Raw genomic sequence first — 26,263 nt, 5'->3', positions numbered from 1 at the left:
AGGATGGCTATAATCGCAATATCTGCACTGTAAAAGATTTGTATTATTTGATTAATGATAATTGCGTGCCCATATTTTCTTCCTGAAAATCTGACTCATCAACATTGTACTGCAGTATCGGTATTAGCTGATTAAAGCCAGTGCAGCATTAACCTCAGAATTCCCTAGGAAGGAAAAAAAAAAATATCCAGGGTTGCTGCTCCTTGATTGGTCTCCAGTGGTCTCTTCAGAAATGCTGATCATTTGGGATATTAACTGACGACGGGAGTGGTTAAGTAGCCCACTGACATTCTCTGTCCAGACTCATGCAAGAAGACTGGCAAATTGGGTCGGCCACTGCCGCTCGTGGAATCATAAGGAGGAGGGGCATAAAGGGTCTCTTTTGAAAGTCACTTTTTTTCCCTGTTTGCCTTTAGGTTCACCCTCAACGATCATCACACACTGGTGCTGTTTCCCCACTGGATGATGATGAGGCAGACCGAGCAAGCAAGTAAGGAATCATTTCAATTGTTTCTTGTGTCTTCTGTTTTACACTTGGTTGTCATTCCTGATACCTTTTAGACAGGCAGTTCTCAGCTAAGTTTTTAACAAAAGGTCGAAACTGATAATTGTATACTTAAGTGGCAAGTGTTCTATGTGCAATGTATCCCTTACTGCTAATGCTGTATATCCAATGTTCAATTATGCTTTCCGATAAATGAGTATAGTAGTTAATATAATATTTTAGGAAGGGCAGTATCATATATTTTGCAAACTCCTCTACTTTAATGCTGAATTATGTTTGTGGCTCATTGGATGAATAATTTATTTGCATAGGCACATGTTACCTCTCCATATACTATTTCATGTCTTACCGTACCATTTTCTTTTCAAACTCAGCTTCTTGTAAACAGTAAATCAATGCCAGGTTGGCCTGTGGAAACCTGTTGCTAAGTTAGATGTTTGCAGGCATTACAATCAGAATATTAAGATATTTAAACTGTTGGCTGTGTATAATTGTTTGCTTGTAGTGTAATACAGTATTTTCAATTGCAGATTTTAATTCATCTTGCAAAAATATTTACAACAGAAAAAGTATACTGGATGCATAAGTTTTATGTTAGAAGTAATCATAAGATTTGGGAAAAATCCAAACTTTCTGATAACACCTCTGCTCTTAATTATATTTCTTTTCTGATGCGAGGATCATATTGGATAATAGATGTACGGTATCAAAAATGTGTGCATCAATGCTGACCTCTACTGGTTTCAAAATATCAAACTATGTGCACTTGTGAAAGGTGCATGATTTTTTTTAACGTTAATTTGGATTGGCATATTGTGTGCATGTGTTCATCTTTGATAGCTGAATGACAACATAATGCAGTTTAGTTTATTCACAATAGTATGAATGAGAGATGTAAAGAATCACATATTATTTAATTGTTAGTATTCATTATTTTCAGAGAACCATTTTGTGTATGTACTAATAGACAAACTCAGTCATGGAGCTCGTAAGGATGTTTTGTGCAACAGGAGGTTCTTTTCTATGGCTGGTGCTAAGGCACATTATTGGAGCAGAGTTACGGATAATTACCATCTATCATAAATAAAAACAGAAAATGCTGGAAATACTCAGCAGGTCAGGCAGCATCTGTGGCGAGAGAAACAGTTAACGTTTCAGGTCGATGACCCTTCGTCAGAACTGGGTCAGAACAATACTGTATTACAGTACAACCCTCTATCTGTGGTTTACTTGATTATGAATATGGGTAATACTGATACTAGATGTTAAAAGTAGGGAAAAGTATTGCATTCCTGCCCACTGCAATATGATTGTTTTTGATATCCCATCAAATAAAAAAAAAACCATCCTGATAGTGTGTAGCCCTTTTTAATGTGCCTATACAAAAAAAATGATTGTATCTTGGTAATTTTGTCGACTAAATACAACAAAAACAGCATGATTTGAATTTATTATTTTTAAGCATAATATTTACTGATTGTGTGGATGCATGGTGACTTTGGTCAGGATTTGCATTTAGTATTCCATTAACAAAGGTCAAAAATATTTCTTGCAGTTATTCTGTGGTACTTGGACTTTAATTGTGGTCCTATTTAGTCAAATTGCTTTATAATCTTGCATAGCAGTTTTCACCATTGCTTAGAAGCAAACCAGAGAAAGTGGGGAGAAGAAGAGGTTACACTTCAATCCCACGTGTAAGCAAATCTATACAATATTGGAAAACATAAAAAATAAGTGTGAATGTGCTACCCTAGACATTTAGGTAAAGGTGGCTGGCACCTGGCAAGCAAACCTTTGTAAGTTCTTCCACCACATTGAAGGCAGATGTGTATTGCAAAGGTGATGAGTAAAATCTAAGACTTGCTGGAGGGCTTGGTGACTACCATGATTTGGCTGCAACTACTGCTGAAGATGCTCCATACCTCTTACTGGTGTTACTACTGTCTGATGGGATATGATGTGTGCCTCTGCTGTGGTCAGGAGGATGGTGACAATGCAGTTGCATATTTTATGGAGAGTTGCCTATGCACCATGCCCCGGTGATGAGCTCTTGGTACCTTCTGTCTGCCTGGCAGTGGCTGATACCTGCATTTGTCAGTTGTCTAATGACTGCCAAGTGACTGTCGTCTGAGGTTAGGGGCACGAGGCAAGTTGGTTGTTTTTGAGGTTAAGGTCGCCAATATGACAAATCTGGTATTACAAGCTCAGAACCAAATCAAACTATTATGGCAGGATCAGTAATTCAATACTTGAGTCAGGTAGGCCTGCATCTTCCAGGACATGTTGATGATTGACCAGCCAGCCTTGCTTACTAATGGAACCTGCAGGGGTAGACATCACTGGGTGCTGATATTCTTCCTTTTCTGCTTAATATAACTCTACAACCCAATGCCCCTGCAGGTAGGATGATCAGATCTAGTTAAGCAAAGGGATATTCATCAGTGCTGATGCATACAGAGGCTATTGGGAAAGGACCATGACCATGGTCTCGTTTCTACCAGAAAGATTCAAAGTAATATAATCAGAATATTTTACCTCCTTCCATCCCTCCCCTCCCTTTCCCTCCCCCTATTTCAGTTGGCATCCAGGATCCAAGGGCAGCTTACATCTGGGTCCTGGTACTGATGATGCCTTTTCGAAAGCTCTTCATTGGAGCTTAATCTTTCCACATAGTAATTACTTGCACATTTTCCATTGTCCTATGACGTCACCATTGATTAATAGCTATTTGATGTGCTACGAATGTTATGGGAAACCGTGTTATTTCAATTGTCATCTCCTCGTCTCTCAACCTGGTGATTGGCTTCTCCTGAACAAAGTGGAGTGCCTTTCTGGAATAAGCTGGGGCCAGCTTCTTCCATGTTAATAGCCTCAACAGTTTAGCAATTTATGTGGTTTACCCAAGGACCAAGTCTAGAACAACTTCAGAACTCACAAGTGATGGTGTCACAAATGACTTTTTGTCAACTTATAACCAGAAGTATTTGTATTATCTTTTTATTAGCAGTGATCCATTGCATTTCTAACATACTTTTAAAAATATTTGAATTTGTTTTAATGTGTTTGAATTTCATATTTACACTTCCCAGATTACACGTGGAATAAAACTGTTTGCACTGTCCTTATTTCATAGAGATACAGTAACTAAGAGAAGTAGTCTAGGTGATTTGATCAGGTGCATCACTTGACCTTTCTGCTAACCTTTCACTCAGCATAAATTATCCTTCATACTTATTTTAAGTTTCATGTAACTTATATTAAGCACTTTAAATTGTGTTACAACATCAACAATTTTAAGTAAAAATTGTAGCTTTTAATAAACCTTTAAAAGTAATAAATGACTGATTTTGTTCATGCAGGTAGTGGCGCTGGTTAAGCAAACTAAGTATGACTTGCATCTTGCAGAGCTCAGCTACTTAAAGTATTCATATTTCTTAGGGTATCATCGGAAGACAGTGGAGAAGTATGTGCCTATATTGATGACAGTGATGATTCTGAACAGATGGAACTAGAGTCACAATCTCCAGGCCAGATGGACTTGTTGGGAGAGATCCTTGATACCCTCAGTACACACAGTTCAGATCAAGGAAAGCTGTGTGGTGCAAAGAGCCTGGATTTCTTCAAATCAATGGATGATATCAGTTATAAAGCTGGGGTGAGTACTCTGTATTAAAGTTCTAGGATCGTGATAGTGCACAAGTTAAAACATCAAAGCTAATGTGACTCAAGTTCACTAGCTATTTGAATTCAAAAAAATCATCTCGATTGAGGCTGCTTTCCCTAGACACTGAAATTTCTTAGTCTAAGTCAGTTTGTTAATCTTTTTATGCATACACCTTAGTTGGTTGACCAAAGAATGCCACTAATGTAATCCCTGGAGGCATCTGTGTTGTGGCTCTCATCCTGTCCCAACACAATGCTGTTGAGAGCTAATTTGGAAAGAAAAAGTGCAGAAAAGTCAAAAGTAATTGTTGCCTCGTTAAATCTTAATGAATTTGAAAATGCTAAATAACGGAAGATGATATAAGAAATAGCTATTTTGTATAGGAGATTTATTGTAGATGTGCCTTTCATATTTGACAATGAATTGCTTTTTTTAATCATTAAAGTTTTGGGAGATCTCATACTTAACGTGTTTCTTCTTATTTTGTTAGAACAAGTTCAATACTCCTAGTGAGGGAAACCTGGCTGAACTTGGTGTAGGGTATGGTGATCATCTGAGTTGGCACCTGGGACAAGATGATACTGTTGTCCATAGAAAGCCCCTTCCCCCATCTCCAAGGAAATCATTTTGTTATTTTTCTGAATGTCCGGTTACCTTTGAAATGACATCTTCTGAAAACTCCTGTGTGTTTGTTGAAGAGTTGACAAATTTTCCGAAACTCAATAGTGACTCGTCTTTTAAAGCTTCAGTGGCAACCCTTGCCTCCAGTGAAGAATCAAAGCAGAAGAAAAAGATTTCAGCCAAACTAAAGGAGCCAAAGCAAACACTAACCAGTGGAGACGGTACCTACGAAGAGCAGTGTCAAAATACACCAAAATACCCATCCGTTTTAATCCCTTGGGAGAAAGACGCTGTTGAGGCTGAATTGCTAGAACCCACAGGTGAAATAGACCTACTCAAAGAGATCGACTGTTTATGTTCCAGAATTGAAACCGGTCACACTATTTCCAGTGTTGGTGCTTCCACTACCAACACTTAGAACAAAGTGTGAAAGTGGAGCAGTATTTTAAGCTGGGGCAAATTCAGAGAATTATTTAATAATTGAAAGATTGAGTGTTAGACTGCAGGAAAGGGAGGAGTTCCTGAACATTTCTAAGTGTAGAAGAAGTAAAAATGCACTGCTTTACTGATTTATGCAAAATCAAATACAGATTTTCTTTCAAATTTAAACTTTAACACACACTGCTAAAACAGACAATTAAAATTACTTCTGATTTATACATTTGTGCTAAACAGTTGAGTACAAGTTGTTGCCTAGAATGGAGTAGTGTATTGATAATTCAGCAATCAGGTATGTCTGTACACAACAGAAGCCATTTCATTTAAAGTTCTATTCAGGTGAAAAAGATAAATTTTAACTCTGAGGGACAAAGAACAAACTTATGTTTCTACATCACAATGGGAGGCTGAGATTTTCTTTCCGGGTCAGTGAGATTTCCCTGCATTGTTCCAACCAAATCAGGCTAACAAGGCAAATGCTTTGTGATAGTAAAATTGTTGCATGCTATATATAAAATATATGTTACCTTGTACAATGAAGAGTGGATGAGAATTAGCAGGTGGGATTGTCTGTGTTTACAAGCACTTGAGGAGGGAACAGTGGTCATTATTCTCTGCAATTCCTTACATTTCAAACCCTCCTCAACCCTTCCTGTTCCATTTTAATAAATCTATAAGCTGGATACTCTGAATTATTTAAACACTCCATTTACATTTTATCTGTGTTTTACCATTATCTGTGTTTTCCTGTTATCTATGTTTTACCCATGTCTATAAATGAAATATGCAGTAAATTAAAGCCAAATGATCAAAGGTACTGCCTTAAAAATTACAGAAATCGTAGTCCTCTGAAATCATCATGTACATGTAGCATCTTTCTAAATCACTTCATGCAATTGTTTAACAGTGTCACAGCATAAGATACTTTAGTGCTTACATAGTGTAAACCTGAAAATGCTTGAAATCAGTTCATTAGGCAATAATTATCAGGAATGACGATGCAAACTGTGGTTAATAAAGGGAGAAAAAGAATCTCCTATGGAGATAATGCTGCATTTTATTTAATCAGCAATCTGTTAGTACCAATGAGTATTCAATCCATGTCTTCCCGAAATAAGTTGAATTGTTTTTGTTTTCCCTCGACACCATTAATGATGGCTCACTTGAACCTCTGAGTGATATTTTAGGAATGAAACAGTTTTTACAAGACATGAAATCGGCTTTCTTGAGACCTCAGGAGTTCTGGCCTGCGATAAAATACAATTGTTAACGTTTTGATATGGATTTAAGTGTTATCAATTTTCTATGTGCTCTTGGTATAAGTGTGTTTTTGTATTGAACAAATGTGCACAAATGCTGTAAATGTTTCGTGAAATATTGCTGTGTTTTTAGAATGTGATTGTGTAATAGGACTGGTGTAATGTAAATGGCAACCAACACTGGGATATAAGGGGGAAGAAGCACATCCTGTTGGTACTCCTGTTTAATTAATGGTACTTTAAAGGGTACAAACAGGGTAAATGAATATTAGGATAGATGACAACATCTACACAAACCAGATGATTCCAGTAACTTGTGCTACACTAATGTTTAATACTTTTAAATCTGTAGATAACATTTGGTTACTTGATGATTACTTTAAATAAGGCACCGTCTTGCACTCTGTTACTGGGGACATGTGGTATACTTTTGCTCCCATGTTCCTCTGTCCTATTTTTTTCCCCCTCTTAACTGGATGTTGTTAAAGGACTTCATTAGTTAGTTCATCAGAGATACATATATAAATATTTCTAATTTTTTTAGGCATTTAAAATACCTAATACATCGCTGCGGCAAAGGCTGGAACACGTGCCTTAATGAAAATGATGGTACTTAATTTTATTTTGGGAACTGGAACAACTTGAGCAGAAACTAAAAGTGTAATGTATATGAAAAGATGGCATGTGCACTGATGTATCAAGGTGCAATATTGCTGTCACATTACACAGGCTGTATATCAAAACAGAAAATCAGCAGGATAATCCTATTTGATATACCTCAGATTTCCCAAAAACTCAAATTGATCTGAGTTTTTGTTTTAAATGCTCTCCTGTCAAATTAACTTACTCTTATTGTTGTCTTTGGTTTGTATATTGAAAATAATTTAAAATGCAGCCTCTTTCAGCGCCCAGAAGGCATGTTATCTTTTTTAGAATAATTCTGTGCAATATGAATTCTATTTACAAATTGTTTGTATTCCAGATGTTGCTTTCAAGTTAGATTGTTGCACCAAGTTTTTTTAATAATAAATTTTAATCTAGGGTACAGAGAAGCACCTAAAGTGCATATAAGTTGCGTTAACCATTAAAACTTGCACCATGTCGACTGCAAAGTTATGTAACAAGGTCAAGAGGTCATTGTGAATAAAGATCACTGTGGAATTAGTTTTCTCGTTTTATCATTGTTTTTCTTTTTCCATCTAAGTCTTTAATGTCTTATTTGAGTAGTAGTCCACCATATTCTTGCAACCGCTCTAATTTACAAAGTTCCATAGTTTGTATCACTTCCATAATTTAGAGTCCACTTTTTCTATATGCAATATGTTGGTAAACTGATAGAACAGCCTATGTCTTAAGCATTTGTTCCATTTACGTGTTCATTTTAAAAAGTGAATGTTACTCATTGCTATGATTGTCCAACTCTTAAAAATATACATGTGCAGTTCATCCTGTAAATTACTTGCATGTCTAATTTATGCAAATGTTTATCTAATTGTTCATTTAAGCATCTAGTTAACACAATTGTCCATGAATAACCAGAGACCAAACAGTTCAACTGTTAACTAATACTTTTAAGTTGTCTTAAACTGTCCAATTGTTGTAAATATCAACCAGCGTGTTGCTTAGGTTCTGTTCTATAGTAATGCCATTTAACTGTATATCCCAACTGAGTTTGGCTTTTTCTTAAACAAAAAACAAACAAGTTGTATACTTTGAGTCCACTGGAAAATCCAGTAATTTGGCTTTTAAAGCACCAAGTCATTGTAGAGCTGCTGTTTGTGCCAATTTTATTTTCAGCATTCCTTAGGGAAGCTTATTTGTAAAAGTCATCAATTTTTATCCAGATTGACACAATAAAAGCGACATCCCATAGCATCTTATCCTATCAGTGGAATTACTTCCCTTTGTGATTCAAAAATGTACTGCAAGAAAATTGGATTTTTAGCTGTGTAGCTGAATGTGCATATACAAATCGGCCAGGTTTTGATGTACCAACTGCCAGATTAAGCTGTTGCAGGGTATATTAAATTCTTAATAAAACGTTTTAGGACAGTTGTATGAGCACTCCACCAATTCAGAATATATCTATTTAAAATGAAACCCAGTGACCGTTTCAACCAAAACGGGTACGTACGGGTATCACCGGTTGGGATACTCGATGTCTTTGGTTAATCTTCTTTTGATGGTTGTCCAAGCTGCTGTATAATATGAGAAATTGTACAAAATTGGCTGAATAAAGTTATTCTTCAGACTTTGCAGAGCTGTGCTTTGCCTTTGCCAAACAATAAAGTTTCAATTTTACATTGAGATGTTTTGTTTAACCTGTTTCTTTTAAATATATGCAAAGAATAGTAATCTCCACATACATTGTCTTCCTTTTTCTCCCATTGGCTACAGACTAGTACATAGCTGCAGTTCTGATGATTTGTCCAAGTATTTCTTGTTTTCCCCCATACCTCAGAATAAACACAAATTCAAACAAAGATGTGCAGCAAACATATTTACGATAGTGAGAATAGTAAGTGTTGGCTTCACAATTATTTTTTTCTTTTTGCACATGATACTTCAGGGAACTAAAGAAATCCAACTTCTGTTTCTGTTCCTGTGCTCACTAGCTGAAAGCTATTATGACTGCTGTTTTGAGACTTTTATCTATCGGCCCAGAATGGATTTTGGTTTAATTTATGTAATGAAGTTCGTATGAAGTTAGATTCAGTTCATAAAGGGTTAACTCCAGAAGAGACAAGCTATCTGGAATATTGTTTAGGACAAATTAGTTAGAATACCAGCCTTTTCAAAATTGTGTATTCTCATATACTATATCAATTTGAGACGATGGGGATTGTCTAATGCTTTCCAAACATATTTGCACTTGAATGCAAGAATGGTTTCCATTGATTGTGCTCAGCAGGGCGTGTTGTTAAACAATCTAGTTGCCATGGCTTCCACATCAAGGGGGTGGTTTCTCATTTAAGATGTAACTTTGATTGGAAGTTTGCCGATCCAATCCTTGATGTGAAGAGCTAAAGAGGTCAGAGATCAAGGTTTTGTCTTCCTCCCTGGGAAAAGGCTGTCTGCAGTGAGTACCAGACATTTGAAAGATTGCTGACTTGAGTTATGCCCATAAGAATAGGCAAATTACAAAATGCATTATTTTGCATGATATGATTGATAGGAAATTGTCGCTGTGAAAACTATTCAGTTCATTTGTATATTACACGTTAATGAAACCAGGTTTTTTGTATACCAGTTTCTAGTATACTGTATTCGCTGCTCACGATGTGGTCTCCTCTACATTGGGGAGACCAAACGCAGATTGGGTGACCGCTTTGCGGAACACCTCCGTTCAGTCCGTAAGGGTGACCCCGAGCTTCCGGTCGCCTGTCATTTTAATTCACCGCTCCATTCCCACTCAGACCTCACCGTCCTTGGCCTCTTGCATTGTTCCACGGAAGCTCAACGTAAACTCGAGGAACAGCACCTCATCTTCTGATTAGGCACTTTGCAGTCTTCCGGACTCAATATCGAGTTCAACAATTTCAGATCATAACCTCGGCCCCTATTACTTTTTTACTTTTTTTTCCGCCCCTTTGTTTTGGGTCCTCCTTCCCCCCCCCCCCGCCCCACACAAACCTGGCAGCTGTCTCTTATCCTGCCAGTACACTTCACACCTAATCTCAGCTAGGGTTGCAAAATTCTGGGAATTTTTAAAAGAGGAAACTTTCCATGGGAATTTATGGGAATTTTGAGTTTTTTTGCACACTGATGGTTTTTGTCTCTGACCCTTATATTTGTCCTCAAAATAGACATACTGTTCCATACAAATAAAAACAGGCTTTCAAAACTTTATTTAGGTTATAATTTTGAACTTTATTGAACCCCCACAAAAAAGACCCATCTAAAATAAAATAAAAAGAGCGTCAGCTTATTTAGCCTGTAATTTGTCCTTATTTTGTCCCTTTGAGTCTTCTACTCATGAGTCTTCTGATTCTTCTACTCCTCATTGCTCCTCCTGATTCTCTGGCTCTGACGTGTCCATTTCCTCCTCTGTGTCAGTGTCTAGCTGTGTGGTGGACACTTCTGTATCTGGCTCAATAAGTTGTAGGTTCGCCTGGATAGCCACCAGTTTCTCCACTCTCTTGTTAGTCAGCCTGTTGCGCACCTTTGTATGCGTATTCCCAAAAAGTGACCAGTTTCGTTCAGAGGCCGCTGATGAAGGTGGGATTTGGAGTATCACCGATGCAATAGGTGACAGGGCCTCAGATGCACAAAGTCCCTTCCACCAGGTATGTGCACTGATATGCTTGCATGATTCCCATATCCCATCCCCATTCCAAAGACCTTGCTTGGTAGAGAACTTTGCCAGACTTCCCAGAACTTTGCCCACATCCAGATTGAGATGGTGTGAGGGGGTAGAAATCACACTGTAAGCGCTGTTGATCTGTTCTCCAGAAAGTTTTGGTCTCCCAACATGCTTTGGGTCCAGCATGTATGCTGCAGCATGAATCGGCTTGACACAAATTTCTTGACGCGTCTGTATGAATTGAACAATTGCCTTCTCCTCTGCTTTGAGCAGCAGGGATGTGGGTAGGGCAATGCTGATTTGTTCTTTTAAATCAGTAAAAAGCCTGAGAACATCTGACAAGACAGCGTCATCTCCTTCAATCTGAGCAATTGCAGATGCTACTGGTGAGAGTAGTTTAAGGCTGCTAACCACTCTCTCCCAAAACACATCATCCAGCAGTATTTTCTTGATGGTGGTTTCCATATCCCCAGACTGGGATATTGCCATTTCTTGCAGCGACTCCTTACCCTCCAGAAGGCTGTTGTACATTATGACAACACCACCCCATCTAGTGTTGTTGGGCAGCTTCAGTGTGGTGTTCTTGTTCTTTGTCATTTGCTTGGAGTTGTAGGTTGCTGCAACTACCTGTTTTCCCCTGACATACTTAACAACTTGCTTGGCTCTCTTGTACAGTGCTTCCATGGTTCTCAAACCCATGATGTCCTTGAGCAGGTTAAGCCCATGAGCTGCGCACCCAATAGACGTAATATGAGTGAAGTTGTTGCATTTGGATAAATGCTGCTGCATCTTTGTGGCATTCTTTACATATGGCTTTCTACAGTGTTTGCACATGTACACAGTCTTTCCATCTTTAATGCCTGGGGTAAAATGCTTCCACACATCCGACGGTAAATGTGGCATTGTTCTATGCAGAGAAATAAAGGGCATTCATCTCTGTGTCGAACTGCGGTCGATCAGCATGATTGCAACAGGGTGAGTACATTTTTGCTGATGCTCCATGTGATGGAAGCATGACCTGTACACACACGATGCTACATCACCAATAGTGTATTAATTTGTATATTTTAAATTGAAGGACAACAGAGTTCAACAAGTAACTGGTTTATTTGGTATAAAGTCTGATTTACTTACTGCATCATCACATCAGCAGAAAACAAAATGACTTCCCTCAGGTCCCCTAACCTGGATCTTAAAAAAAACTATAGCAGTCTTACAGATGCCTGCAGGCCAATCACAATTCGATATGCAAATATTACAAATAGAGGGAGCTAATCGCTCATCCACTCATCCAACCAATCAGGACACACTTGTTCACAGTCACACACAAAACTTGTAATTATTAAAACAAGTCAAGTAAGAAGATAAACATATATTGATTAAGAAATTCCTTAAAATTACTAACAGAGATGGAATCTTAATTATTAAGAGAGGACCTGTGGGGGAAAAAAAGAAAGAAATACAAAAAAAACAATATTATGCTAGCATATGCTTTTTTGGGCAAAATTCCCAAGCTAAACTTCCCGTGGAAAATTTCTGGAAATTTACCGGAAACTTTCCACCCCTTTGCAACCCTAATCTCAGCTGTCTTTTGTCTCCACTGGCCTATTACCATCTCGTCTGGTTTTGAATACCTTTTAATGTTTCTTTTGTTCGATCGCAGACCTGCCTTCGATCTATTTTATTTCCTTTCCAGTTTTGAAAAAGGGTTTCGACCCGAAACGTCAACTCAAATTTCTCTCCACGGATGTTGCCTGACCACCTGAGTTTTTCCAGCATTTTCTGTTATTTCGGATTTCCAGCATCTGCAGTATTTTGCTATCGTACAGGTTTTTTGTCTGCCTTCCAAAAGATGGAAGAAATGCACACGATGGCAGATGCACGATCACAGTATCCCATGCATAAATGAGGAGTCTTTGTATTCTGGCCCTGGATCTCACACTTTTTAAAATTAGATATTGGGTAGCAAATGTACTCTTGAAATCACAGGAAATTAGGTCTCTTATGGAAGTAACTGGTGCAACTGAACCTGAGTGAATATCTTGAGACCGGACATTTGTAATAGAGACATTGGCACTAAATGAATTTGGCCCAATCTATGACAGAGTGGGTCAAGGACACTGGAGAAACAGGGCCAAGATCCTTTGCAAGATCACAACTAGAACAGCAAGGCAATGTGCTGACACTAGCCAGGCTTCAGTCTGGATGTAAGGTCTACAAAACAGCAAGGTTTTCTTTTAATCCAAAAAGTCAAACAATTAGTAGTAGTGAAGATTCTCAACATTTCGCAAATGGGGTTGCTGAAGCATCCATTAAGCCAGGAAAGATTCCTGAGCACGTTGAGGCTAGGGAAATCTGTGACTTGCCCGTTGACATTCCACACTGTCTGAACATTAAAAATTGAACTGCTACAAGAGGACATGTGTGCACATCTATATGCAGCAGAATTAAAATTTCACCCAGTGTAAACTGGGTACTGCTTGGCAGCTTTCAGTCTCATTGGGCAGCTGAAGTGTAATTTATATGCACTAATGGTAGATGACCTATGGAATATTTGATCATATCACCCTGGTTATTCTTGTAACCTTTATGCCTGTTCCCAAGTGAATACCTATCCAGTTTCTTTTTTAAAGGAGTAAATTGACAGCATCAAATATGTTTGCTGCATTTCTGTTCCATATGAACAAAATTCAAATCTTGATCTTTTCAATTTTGAGCCAATGTAGTCTCCTCGTGTGCTCACGTTGCCAGTCAAATGCTTATTTACAAATATGCACTTTATGCAAATCATTTATACAGATCAGCCATAGTCTAATTGAATGGCAGGACAACCTCAAGGGGCTGAATGGCCTACCCCTGTCCCTATGTTTAGCTTTCAATTGTGTCACCGCTCTTTTTCTGCAGTATGACTTCAGCTCTGAGCATCTCTCCTTGTAACAGAGTCTTGGATTCATCCTTAAATTTATGCCTCCCTGCTTTCTTTGCTTTTCAGAGTCCTGCTAGAAAATCAGGTTAGTTAGTGCTCGGTTTAACTGAAGTGTCCTGGATTGATATGGGAGTTTTCCAAAACAAGTCAATGTGTCACGATAGTAGGAAATAGAAATTGCCACGTTCCATTGCAAACCCTCACAGCAGTTTGTGTGGTTTCTTCTAATTTGCTGTACCATAATGCTCCTCTCCAGTTTTAATTGTCACCCAGACTATTGGTGAGTTTGACCCTTAATTTGGAACCACTGGTAGTTTTGCCTAAAGTGATACTAATAAATTAACATAGAATATACGGCACAGAAACAGGCCATTCGGCCCAACCAGTCCATGTCGACATTTATGCTGCACTTGAGCTTCCTCCCATCCTCATCTAACAGCATAACCTTCTATTCCCTTTGTCCTCATATAGCTTCCTGTTGAGTGTTTATTTTATTCTAAAGTGGGTTTGGATACTCCGCTCTATATCTTGGATTGGAAAAGATAACTCATCCATGTACTACCTGAACCATTTTATCCAGGACAAGTTGGAATGGAAGCCATTTCCTCACCCAGCAGCTATGGATCTGCATGGACATTGAGGCAGAAATTCCGGTCCCTACGGGTGTGTACGCGCCGAGTACTCACCCGTAGGGTCAACGGAAATGCCGGTTTCAGGCATGCGCTTGACAGATCCTCCAGCTGCGCTAGAGCAGGGCCTCTGTGGGTGGAGAGTTCCGTTTTCTGGAGACACTCCGCCCGCAGAAAACACTTACGATTCTTGCGCCTGGTAAAAGTCTTTCATATGAAGGAGAAATAACACACAGCTATTGGTAAGAGATACCGTTTGTTACCAAAAATGATGCTTAGCATAATGAAAATACCAGTCATAGACACTGAATAAAATAGTTGTACAATTTAACATTTTTTTGTGAAAAGTAAGCTGTGATTTAGGCACTTAACCACTTATAGCATTAAGCTGTTAGTGTGAGCCAGTTAGTTCAAACAGTTACTCATTATAAACATGAAAGATACTTGCAAATAAATCAATGAGCAATGCAAGAACATTCACTGGAGAAACAGTTTATTTTGCTCCACAATATATACATTCATATTAATTGGTCTAAACACCAAATATCTACATTTAAAAAGGTAATATATATATATCTACTCATTTCTAAAATCAAGTACAAAGTTGAAACAACATTCTAAAATATAATGTACAGAAGTTTTTCGGCACAATTGTTACATATTTGCAAAAGAAATGTTGAGAATTGGCACTCTACAGAACTGAAAATCTGAGTAGCCATTTGGTGTCAATTGATCTCATTGTACATAAAGGTTTTCAATCAACTATCAATTCACTTTCATAAATCACCAAGATATTTACAGACCCACACTTACAATAGCACAAAATAGTTAAACAATTTGTAGATGTTATTAGCCCTTCAAGCACTGAAGGATGTTAAAATGCTAAAACATTTGATTTATTTTAATCTGAAATATGTAAAATAAGATGTGTTTCAGTTGTACTGTATACTTCTCACTACTTTATAATTATTTAATAATAGAACATGCCGAACCAGGACAGAAAAGTGTTCATTTTGAAAGCCCAATTTTTCAGTTCTTAAAGAGTTAATGCAAATTATGCAAATTTTAGTTTTGACTGTTATAAGATGCAACTTTTTTATTTCAGAAGAGGAAGTGAGATTCCCATTGACACGTGATTAAAATGATCAGTTTTCTGTTTAATGTTTGTGATGCTCTATCTATTTTGTATAGTTAGGTAACAAATTATTTGTTCATAGAAATTCTTTTAGGTAACATTCTAAATTGCTAGCAAGGTACAAAAATGTATTGTACAAGGGAGAGGAGGATTGGAATGATGCATGCTTGAAGGAAAATGTTGGGAAAATATCTGATCCAAATTTTTCAGATTTGTATATTTCTGAATCCCCTCCCCCCAACCAGCCTAGATTAAGAATTTGCGTTAGATTCTCAATTTTTGTAAAACTGAAAATAAATCCTCTTTGGACTTATAATTCGGATGGTCCCAATGCAAACTGTCTTTGGTAGTAACAACAGAGTTGATGTCACTTTAATATTTCAATTTAAAGCATCAAGAGTTAGGACTTTAATTTATACTGTCAGTGAAGCTAGCTTTTTCTGATTTACATATTTGGGCTACTAATAAGGAATGTTTTCTAACAAACAAAAGGAGTTCAAGGGTAGCAGGCGCATGGGAACACCACCTCCAAGTTACACACTATCCTGACTTAAAAGTATATCGTCGCTGGGTCAAAACCCTGGAACTTCCTCCCTAACAGCACTGTGGGAGTACCTTCACCACACAGACTGCAGTGGTTCAAGAAGGCGGCTCACCACCACCTTCTCGAGAGCAATTAGGGATGGGCAATAAATACTAGCCTTGCCAGCGACACCCACATCCCATAAACAACGGAAGATTTCTATCTGAAAACTAGGAGCGAAAAAAATGAAATGACTAAAGGCATCTAATTTAATAATATTTCAGTGGATCTATCTTCAAGATTATGTCCTATAGCTGGTGCTATTCAACCATGTAACCCCAGGGCAGAGACTGCCATACAACCCCTATAATACTACAGAAAAAAAGATGAAAACCCAAGTAAGAAGCTGGCTGTCATAAATAGATAAATCTTGTTTCTTTTCATATTCCCTTTTTCTCTGCTACAGTGAAAACACTCATCATGGCAGATTTGTAAGTATAATAGAAATGAACATTTAAACATAGAATTTATCACCCTGCTAATTCTGACCATAACTTCACAAAGTGTCAGTTAAATTCACAGTAGAAATGTTTTCCAAATAATTAATATTTTCTCATAACATATGTTCATGTTTTCATACTCCTTCAACCCATCCGCCGCTGAACTATTCTCTCAGATGACTTGCCCCAAGATTGATGTTTGTGAATGAATAGTGAAATTTTATCCCTGCATCATAGGATCAGAGTAAAGAGCCTGGCGCCTAAAATCACAATGGTTTTGAACATTTTTCAATCTGACTGATTCATGAATGGTTTAAAATATGTTGAGTATAAATTTCTATTTAAAATATAATGTTCATCAAGTTCACCCATTTTAGGGGAAATAGTGGATTTTGATTTCAATTGCGTACATTGCATGACTAGTTAAAATATAGTGCCAAACTATGCCCAGATGCATGAAGAAATGACACCAATATTACTATCAGTCAGTAGAGCAGTTTTGATGGAACAGCATGTAAAAATACAAAAACATGTCAGTCTGGTGAACAACAGCCACAAGAAATGACTTGTTTTATAGTATTGCAGCTTTGGTAAATTGTTGCCAAAGATTGAAAAGAGTTGCCCACTGTTTTCATTTTCTATACAAATTGTATAACCACAGGCTAATGAAATCCTAACTTGACTGAAAAATATCTGAACAATGTGACTAATTGACAATGAACAGCACAGCTACCAAACTTAAAACAATCACAATCTTCCAGTAAGGCGCGCAAAAAGTCAACATATATATTTTACCTTTAAACTATGGCAGCGGAATCCTACTGTTTGAACACTTAGTCTGCTCATCTGAAATTCCTGTTATTTTAGCATAGGTATAATTTTTTTAATAGATTTATATCTCCCCTAAAATAGACATTAACCATTTGGACACTAGTACATTAAACATTTATACACTAGTATCCCGCAGTTTCATTTCAGGGCCTACGTTTTCAATCCAATGCATTCAGAAAATCAGTGTGGAAATAAATGCCTTTCTATTCATGATCAGCTAACAAATATAAAACGAACAGTCTGCAATCACTAATCCAAAATCAAGGTGATTTTACAGTATACTCATTTATTCCTGCCCCACCTTGGGAATTGCTTCTGTTCATTGTTTACACTAAGTTGACCAGATTTAGTCACAGGCAACTGGTGACCTCTGTAATACTGACAAGTAACGTGCTATAAGTAGGAATCATACACTTAATACATACAGCTATTTTTCTTTTTCACTTAATACATTGAAAACACTTAGCTCACAACAGAAGACAAAAAGCTTTTAGTGACATTCCAATGCGTTGGGTACATTTATTAAAATACTGTTAACACTTACAACCAGAATCCAAGCAGGTTTGCCATTTCCTAGTTTTCTAACGCACTTAGAAAGTTTTAGGAGTGAGAACACTGCCCCAACACTAGGATATAGAATTCAACAATTTGGATGTATTTTAACGTAATTTTAAGTTCCTATTTTTTCTTGCTTGTAAATAAAGGAATTGGTTAATTTAACTAAACATTTTAACTGTTTCATTTTAAACAAAGCACAAGAGAGTTGTTTTGTTAAAGAACCATCTCTCCACAGATGCTGCCTGACCACCTGAGTGTTTCCAGCATTTTCTGTTTATATTCCACTATCTTTAGAAAACATTTGTCAAATACCTTTTTATTTGCAGAGGCCAAGTCGTCAAAAAGTTGTATATCATTTTGGTCACAATGTCACCCACAAGTGACACGATGGTGCACGTCAACACGATTTACATAATTTCATCATCCTTTGATTAATAAAGGTTTGCCAAGCATTTTGTCAAGAACATGGTCCTCTCCAAAAATGTGCTAATTCTTTGAATTAATTCACAAGATTATAACCTTTTAAATTAGCCTATTTATATCTGAAGAACAAAATCTTGTGACAAAATAGATGGCATCATTGATTTTATGGCTGTTGTGAGTACTATCATTCAGGATCAAGACTTGCTCACTGTCTAGTTTCATTTTCTTTGTGGCCCATGTTACATTTAGTTTGCAGTACCCTAAATACTCTTGAATTCATGTCAAACAAATATGTAGGTGCGTCCACTGCATACTTCTAAAATTTCAACTTTATGATTTTTTTTCTTTTGTGTTTAGTAAATGGAAGACTTTTTCACTTTTATCTCCCAATGTCAACATCAAACACCCCCAGCTCACGTACAGAAAAGCTAGATGCTGAGTAACAATTCCTCTGCTCTGGCCCAAACTCAGTAGAGTGCTCTCTCTTCACCCTCTCCTCTGATGTTTCCAGGTGGACAATTCCAGTTCTCACACCAGCCATGCTTGTGGTCCCCTTGAGTGAGATTGTCAATTTAGCCAAAAGAATTGAGAGGACATACTATCAGGAAAGACTGAACTGGTTGGGGCTCTTTTCCCTGGAAAAGAGAAGACTGAGAGGTGACCTAATAGGGGTCTTTAAAATTATGAAGGGGTTCAATAGGGTAGACGTAGAGAAGATGTTTCCACTTGTGGGGTTGTCCAAAAGTAGGGGGTTATAAATATAAAATAGTAACAGCAAATCCAACAGGGAATTCCGGAGAAACTTCTTCATTCAGAGTGTTGAGAATGTGGAACTCACTACCACATGGAGTGGTTGAGGCGAATAGCACAGATGCATTTAAGGGAAAGCTAGATAAGTACATGAGGGAGAAAGGAATAGAAGGATATGTCGATGGGGTGAGATGAAGGAGAGTGAGAGGAGGCTCGTGTGGAGCATAGCCTCTGGCACAGACATTTTGGGCTGAATGGCCTGTTTCTGTGCTGTAAAATTCTATGTAATTTGCACAAGTTGGAAATCATATTTGACTGCTATACATCATTAGTTAGTTTTGCCTTGTTATTTGTTTTAATAGCTGTGTTATACCATCAGCACTGTTGCCTTCTCACTCTGAGGCAATGGCAGTCAAACTTACACAGACACGCACCTTTGGAATTAATCCTGACTATAAATGACTCTATTATACTCTAAATATATACACTCTAATTGATACATTGATCCCACGCTCCATGTTCATTTGTTCTTGGCATTTACTATCACCAACATCTGCTGCTGCTGAAAAAATCTGAGTGTGGGCAGTTGACCTTTAACCCTTTGAGAACGACAATAACATTTCAGCATAAGAGTAGAAAATAACATTTAAAAAAATCCAAATCAGAAAATATTAGCAATTGATAAACATTCTTTAACTGATTTTCTGTATAATGCTAACATTAGTCGAGTACTGAAAATATTTATTTTGTTTGTGTTATGATTAACATATATTTAATTTGAAATGTATATTCAGTACAGAAAGAGGTAAAGTGGTGAGAGGAGATTTTGAAAATACATGTTTAAAATACATAATCTGGCAAAAATTATCCTCATTCCATTCATTAGACAGCAATTTCCTTTTTGCCCTATTAATTGTACTTTTCTTCAGATCTGTCCCAATATAGGTTAAAACTGGTGTCAGTAAAAATTCAGAGTTAAAAAGAATGACTAATGGTAAACACTAGGAATCTGAAATAAGAACAGAAAATGCTGGAAATAAACAGCATCTGAAAAGAGAAAATCTGGATTAACATTCCAGGTAGAAACCCTTCACTTCACAAAAGCTTTATTCCTATAATATTAACCGAGCTTTGATTTCTTTAAAGAATTAGTTTGAAACTAATGAAATAGTTTGCGTAACTAGAACAGTTTATTTCATCAGATTCAAAAAATACCTTCTCTGGGCATAGTTACTTTGTAATATTGTTAGTAAAAATATTTAAGCAAGAAGTTTTCCCATCTCTTTTAAGAGACTAGAGCCCTGGTTTTAACCTGAGGCTCGGCGAAAAAAGGGTGGGTTGGTGTCGGACGCCTGTTTTACACCCCACCCGACTTTATGCTCCATGGAATGCTCCTGCCGGGCGGCTTGGATTAAAATTGTGGCTCGGGATTAAACTCTGTCCGAGCTTCACCTCTGTCTTCATTAGAAAAGGAAGGGTTTGACTTCTTTTGGTGAGCAGAGTCTCCCAAAGAAGGAAAGGGTTAAGGTGGTCGCTCTAGGTCCTGGTGGTGACCAGAACTGCCATTAGCCATGTGTTAGAAACTTTGTGACATAACTGGGTCACATTAGGAAAGACAGTCATACATAAAGAGACTGATATTTTGTCCAGCTGAAATATATTGGTTACGGTGTACTGCTTTGTTGTGATAATGAGCAAGAAATGGTACTTGTAGTTTGTTTAGATTCAGCAGTTTACAAAACTAAAGATTAGAATTGTGCAGAAGTAAAGACACTGGGGTAGAGTTTCCACTTTGGGCGCAATCGGCAATCCGGGTGCAAATTGTGCCCAAAATTGTGCTAGTTTTGAGACGTGTTTTTTTTTTCCAAGTTTCTGCTCAAACTCATTTGCCTATCGCCAAACTTAAAGTCTGTCAGCTTCTAGCGCAATGTTTTTTAAACTAGTGCAAAAGATCACGGCAACTTGATTTGCGCTGGACATAAGCTGCGCTTGAAATTCCGCAATCTTTTGTGCTGAAAAAAAATCGCAACATAGCGCAAACTCCAAGCCACTATCACAGAAGGAAGGATAAGAGTTATTAGCACTATTCCTATGTTTATAAACAATTGGTTCTATTGCCATATTTCACAGGGAGGAGTTCAAAGCTCCATTGCCTATGATCTTGTTTTTATTTAAAAGTGCTCCCTAAATGAAGAGGAGGAGTTACATGGGCATTTTACCTTTTCTGAAACCTCCAAGCTAGGGCCATCCATCTCTGTATAGTTGAATGGTTTATCTTCTTCCTGTATTTGTGCGTGTTCTATATTCAGAACGTGAATTACATACTTGTATTGTAAATCATTTTCTGTTGACAGTTTTGCGGAAAGGGAGAATTAAAATGGAGCAATTTTTTAATGGTATTTCGGACTGTTCAGGCAACAACTTGGCAAATCAATTGATTTAAACTACACTTTTAAAAACTTTCAATCCGAGCTAAAGCATTCCTTGTGGCACGCTGAATAGGATGGCATCCTCGGCCTGTACATACAGCAATGATATACCACCATACGTAGAAACGATTTGCCAAGCTTCAGGGTTCATTCAGATAAGTCTCTCCACCTGGGGTGGGTGCACCATGTTCCACATCTCCACCCGCGATCCCTCCTTCTCCTGCTGGCTTGGGCTGTACGCCCCGTGCGTTGCTCTTTTATTCAGGGTCACAACGGAGGCAGTGAGGACTAGAAAGAAAAGGAGCAACAACGCCACGGTGACCAACCCAATATACAGCAGAATCTCTGAGGTCCAGGTTTCCACATCCTGTCGACAAGAGTCAAAACGGTTAAACAGTTTAAGGATAACCCACACAGGGTTAGCTTTGAAGCTGCCGTGGTTTAAAGAAAACACGTGCACACACATACACTTGGAGTTGCACAGCTTCGTGACGTTACTCTTCCTCCTAACTTGTTGAGTAACAGGGGGAATACCTGGAATCTGTTGACTTCTCCTACTCCTTCCACCATAACACCCCAAGTCTTGTGCGTCCCAGAGCCTGAACATATCAGATAAGGCGCTCTTCTGGCGGCAGTTTAAGGGTATTGTTCATTTCCATCCGAGATCCAGTCTGCTCCTGGTTGCTTGGGCTGTAGTTCCCTTCAGTCTGACGTTTCTCACGCAGTTTTAGAATTAGAAAAGTCAGAATGATAGCTAGAACTATCACCCCACCAATCACACAGGGAGCCACAATGGCTGCTATGTTTACTTTGTTTGGTGGCGGATTTGTCTGTGAAAATAATTCGCATTTTTATTATTAGAAAGCCTCACACAAATGGGACATATTTTAATCTAGCCAGTGCCTATGAGTTAAAAGCCCAACTTGATTCATTTTTTTCAGTTTGCTTATTTTTTACGCAGCAAATTATGATGATCTGGAATGTATTGCCTGAAAGGGCGGTGGAAGCAGATTCAATAGTACCTTTCAAAAGGGAACTGGATAAATACTTGAAAAGGAAAAATTTGCAAGGTTATGGGGAAAGAGCAGGGGAGTGAGATTAATTGGATAGCTCTTTCAAAGAGCCGGCACAGGCACGATGGGCCGAATAGCTGCCTTCTGTGCTGGATAATTCAATGACTACAATGCCACCAGGTCATGTGTTTCCACTGCCCTCAACTACATGTATACTTCTTAAAACTTACATCTTTTATAAATACATACAACTTCCCTGTTGTTTAAAATAAAAATTCACTTTTACATCCTCATTTCAACTGCCTTCCTGTTGTTTTCTTACGTGAGAGAGTGGTGAGATGGTGGTCTAATGTGGACTCGCCCCATGTCCACTTTCAGCACAACATCTACTGCATACCAGCTGATGGGCATGCTATCCAGGCTGCAATACGACCCTTCCCCTGAGATTGGGGCCACTCCACTAACCACAAGGTGGTCTGGTTGAGAACTGCTGAAACTCTTTATTTGGGGGGTTAGCTGAGATGAAAGGCCAACTGAGGTTAGAATTTGAGCCCAGGTCAGCAGCAATGGCGTCCACTGTTTTATCACTAGATCTGCTGGACTACTACAACTTCACTGCCTTATCTGTATGCATCTGACCCAGGCTTCCACAGTTATGTAACACTGATCACACAATGGACTAGTTCTAGATTAAAGCCTAATGTAATATTTCATGCATAATGAATTATTAATTTTTGTATCTAATTCAATGCTTGTTATTGAAAACCATGCCCTTCTATATCAGAAGCATTTCCACAACAAAAGCACGAAAGGTTTCGAAACTGCAGTTGGGTTCTCTCAAGTGGCACTTCTACATGGATGCATTACCAGGATAATGCATATAATTGCACTAATTTGTCTTCATTTTAATTGAAAAGGATTCTTAATAGCTGCAGCATTGATCATGGTATTAATCTAACAGTATCCTATTAGTGATAATTGGAAGATCAATTGAGATTTCAAAGATGAAACTGTGGTGTTACAGAAGCAGTTTTTACTAAATCCTTTGTGAATTGTACCTTAAAAGTTGAGTTAGACTGAAACCATAGTCTATATTAACATTAGGTCAAGTTAAATCTATCAACTTACAGATGATGTGCTATCAGCATTTGTTGATTGTGTAGGATCTGTTACATTCACCGCTGTAAAGGAACCAACACTAACATGAAGACGGTACTGAAATGTTGAAAATTTGTAACTTGTTACAAATCTACCCAATACTAAACACAAATCACCAACTTTTCTCTGTCAAAGTGAAGGATTACCCAGTAAATAATTTAAAATGCTTCTGCGCCAGTGAGCGGCTGCTAACCCCTGAAGTGAGCTTCGCCGATGTAGCAGATACCTGCATTTACAATGAAAGTGTGTGAACCAGAGTGGTCTACTGTAGGGTGACCATATTTTCTAAAGTGAATGCGGGGACACACAGGGTGGGAGCACAGCAAAGTAGCCAGGACGCTTTTCAAGAAGGCCGGCAAGATGAACTTCTGCTAGTGGAACACACGTAGAGACAACACCATTTTCACTTTACACCGAATCTTGAATCTTGCTTTTGTTCTGGTAATAGTGCTGTACCAGCTATACTCGTCCCCGAATATCCTAACTTTTAATTTCTCAATTTTAAATCTGTTCCAAATAGACTGAGATTTTCCATATAATGTGTGAAACACCCTCTGTCTCAGAAGGTTTCAGAATCCTCTTTCCGGTGGGATAATTTAGAGCTTGCCTTATTCCTTAAAAAACAACACAATGCTCCTTACTGAGCTGTGAGGTAAAATAAATCCACTCACTCACCAGCTCACACTGCGCCTTTGGCTTCTCCCGCACACTTTAAAGGTTCCGCCCTCCGGCCAGTCACTATTGGCCAAAACATGGGGTCAGGTGACTCAATCTCCCAGAGTGCAAGGCAGCTCGAGCTATAATTGGAGCCGATTCTCCACCACGCTGCATTGTGGGAAGTCGGGGCTGTCATCATCGCCTCCATTCAACCGGCTCCTGGATTCCGTTCCTGAGCTCAAACCGGGTGTGAATAGGACGAGAAGCTCCCCCCTGGGTTTCTGAACATTCGTGTTTACCCAACTCCTGCCGACCAGTGGGCCAATGAATATGGCTGTATTCGGGGATGAGTTTCCTGAACCGGGGACACTTCCGGAGACGGTGTTTGCCCAGGGACACGGTACCTAATCCGGGGACTGTCCCTGGAAAATGGGGATGTATGGTCAGCCTAATCTACTGCCCCCGCCCCCTAGTCAGGCAAGGTTGCCCTCTATGCATTAGTACCAAACGTCCAACTCTTCATTGGTCCTCAGCTGCTGGTGAAATTCTAATACTGAAGAAAAGCTAATGCGGTTGCCAACTCTTTACTAATATTAGAAACCCGAAGGTGGCCGAGTGAACTAAGTGGTGTCTTTTCAAACTTAGCTTATAATGCTGGCCTGACATCAGTTACAACTGCAGCCAATGGGAAAGCCAAATGGTTTGAAAATATCTCCAATTGGTCTAATACCTGGTGCAAAAAGCTGAACTGATACAATTCACGTTATTTTGTAGGAGCTCAAGTATAGCTGACCTACAATAGGGGCATAACTTGCTCTAAGACTGCAGAGGCTGAGATGCAGAACAAAAGTGTTAGTTCCATGCAGCAAAGTAACTAATAATGATGGGCAAATCAAGGCTCCCTCTAATGCAAAACAGCTGAGTGTAGACAAAGCTTAAACATGGGTGTTAAGAAGACCAATACCAGGATCTAATCCTAGAAAGCCAGTTCTACAGAAACTAACCACTGCCTTTGTAAGCTTGTCAAGGAATATCATCTTCATGGGAAAAATGTCTGGCAAGCCTGTTTTGTTTGATTCATTGAAAACACACGATGCAGTAAGGTAAACCAAGACAAAATATGTTACTGCATTAGTGACACATAACAATGTTGGAGCAGAATGAGCCCCTCTTCTGGGTCTTCTCTTTTCCAATAAACAGGAGAAAGCTTTCCAAACATTGTTTTTCTTAAAGACAGTACACCTTAAAATTAATTGCACTCCACTGCAGAACTGTTATTGAAGGACTGATCTTATTCTCAATTTCCTGAAACAGCGCCGTGAGCGTCAGTTATTGATGTTCAGTTGGATCTTTTGTGAGCAAGGAAGGAGCTTTCTTAGTTTGGTTGTGTTGGCATTTGTCATTGAAGGATTAGCTGCTGGGTTGATGTGTATGATGCAACCTGTTACATGAGGTTACCCTCAGTCACTCTGAGGTATTCGTGTATCTTCATTTTATCTGAAAGTGCAGTATTCAGTCAGTCAGGTCATCATATGATTAATCAACATCTTCATTTTTGCTGTATCGTGCAACTACCAGGATGGTAGACGGCAAACTAGACGGACCCTGTCTAGAAATTCCCATGTTCTACTCAGCATGGGTCTGATTAAGTGTGTTTCAAAGATTATTTTTAGCAATTGCACTATCCCTTTTTGAAAGCTGAAACATAGTTTATTTTAGGACTTAACAGGGTAAAGAGCTGTCCTGCCAAGATCTACTTATTAATGGCAGAATGGTTAATAAATGGATTCAGCGCAGTGCAACAATTTCTATGTTTGGATTTTTTTCCCTTCAAAAATTGTATGTTTTCAGAGAGAAAAGTTGAATAATCCCAGCCTTCCTTTGTGCCTAGGCCTACACAGGAGCTGAGCGAGTGTGGGCAGCTGCATCCGCATAGTCATT

General features: G+C 38.4%; 2 protein-coding genes across 7 annotated transcripts in view; one reads left to right on the top strand and one right to left on the bottom strand.

The window, feature by feature from the left end:
• The window catches only part of dennd1b (DENN/MADD domain containing 1B), a 307,950-nt gene extending 299,156 nt beyond the window's left edge, over positions 1-8,794 (top strand). For all 4 annotated transcript variants that reach the window (XM_085982400.1, XM_085982401.1, XM_085982403.1 and 1 more), the window contains 3 exons: positions 417-490; positions 3,944-4,160; positions 4,660-8,794. In XM_085982400.1, the coding sequence (XP_085838526.1) occupies positions 417-490; positions 3,944-4,160; positions 4,660-5,208 (840 nt within the window). In that variant the 3' untranslated portion in view covers positions 5,209-8,794. The remainder of the gene's footprint in view (positions 1-416; positions 491-3,943; positions 4,161-4,659) is intronic.
• Positions 8,795-22,003: 13,209 nt separating this feature from the next.
• The window catches only part of crb1 (crumbs cell polarity complex component 1), a 176,560-nt gene continuing 172,300 nt past the window's right edge, over positions 22,004-26,263 (bottom strand). The window contains exons 2-3 of one of the 3 annotated variants that reach the window (XM_085982399.1): positions 23,636-23,688; positions 22,004-22,324 (exon numbers count right to left, since the gene is read on the bottom strand). In XM_085982399.1, the coding sequence (XP_085838525.1) occupies positions 22,103-22,324; positions 23,636-23,688 (275 nt within the window). In that variant the 3' untranslated portion in view covers positions 22,004-22,102. Of the gene's footprint in view, positions 23,689-26,263 lie in introns of all 3 variants that reach the window. The other 2 variants (XM_085982398.1, XM_085982396.1) reach the window with 2 other exon arrangements.

The sequence above is a fragment of the Somniosus microcephalus genome, chromosome 3 (assembly GCF_052327205.1).
Source record: "Somniosus microcephalus isolate GS21.2 chromosome 3, FLI_Smic_1.0, whole genome shotgun sequence".
Classification (NCBI taxonomy): domain Eukaryota; kingdom Metazoa; phylum Chordata; class Chondrichthyes; order Squaliformes; family Somniosidae; genus Somniosus; species Somniosus microcephalus.
Note: the sequence above shows the minus strand (reverse complement) of the source record. Positions and strands in the feature narration are given on the sequence as shown.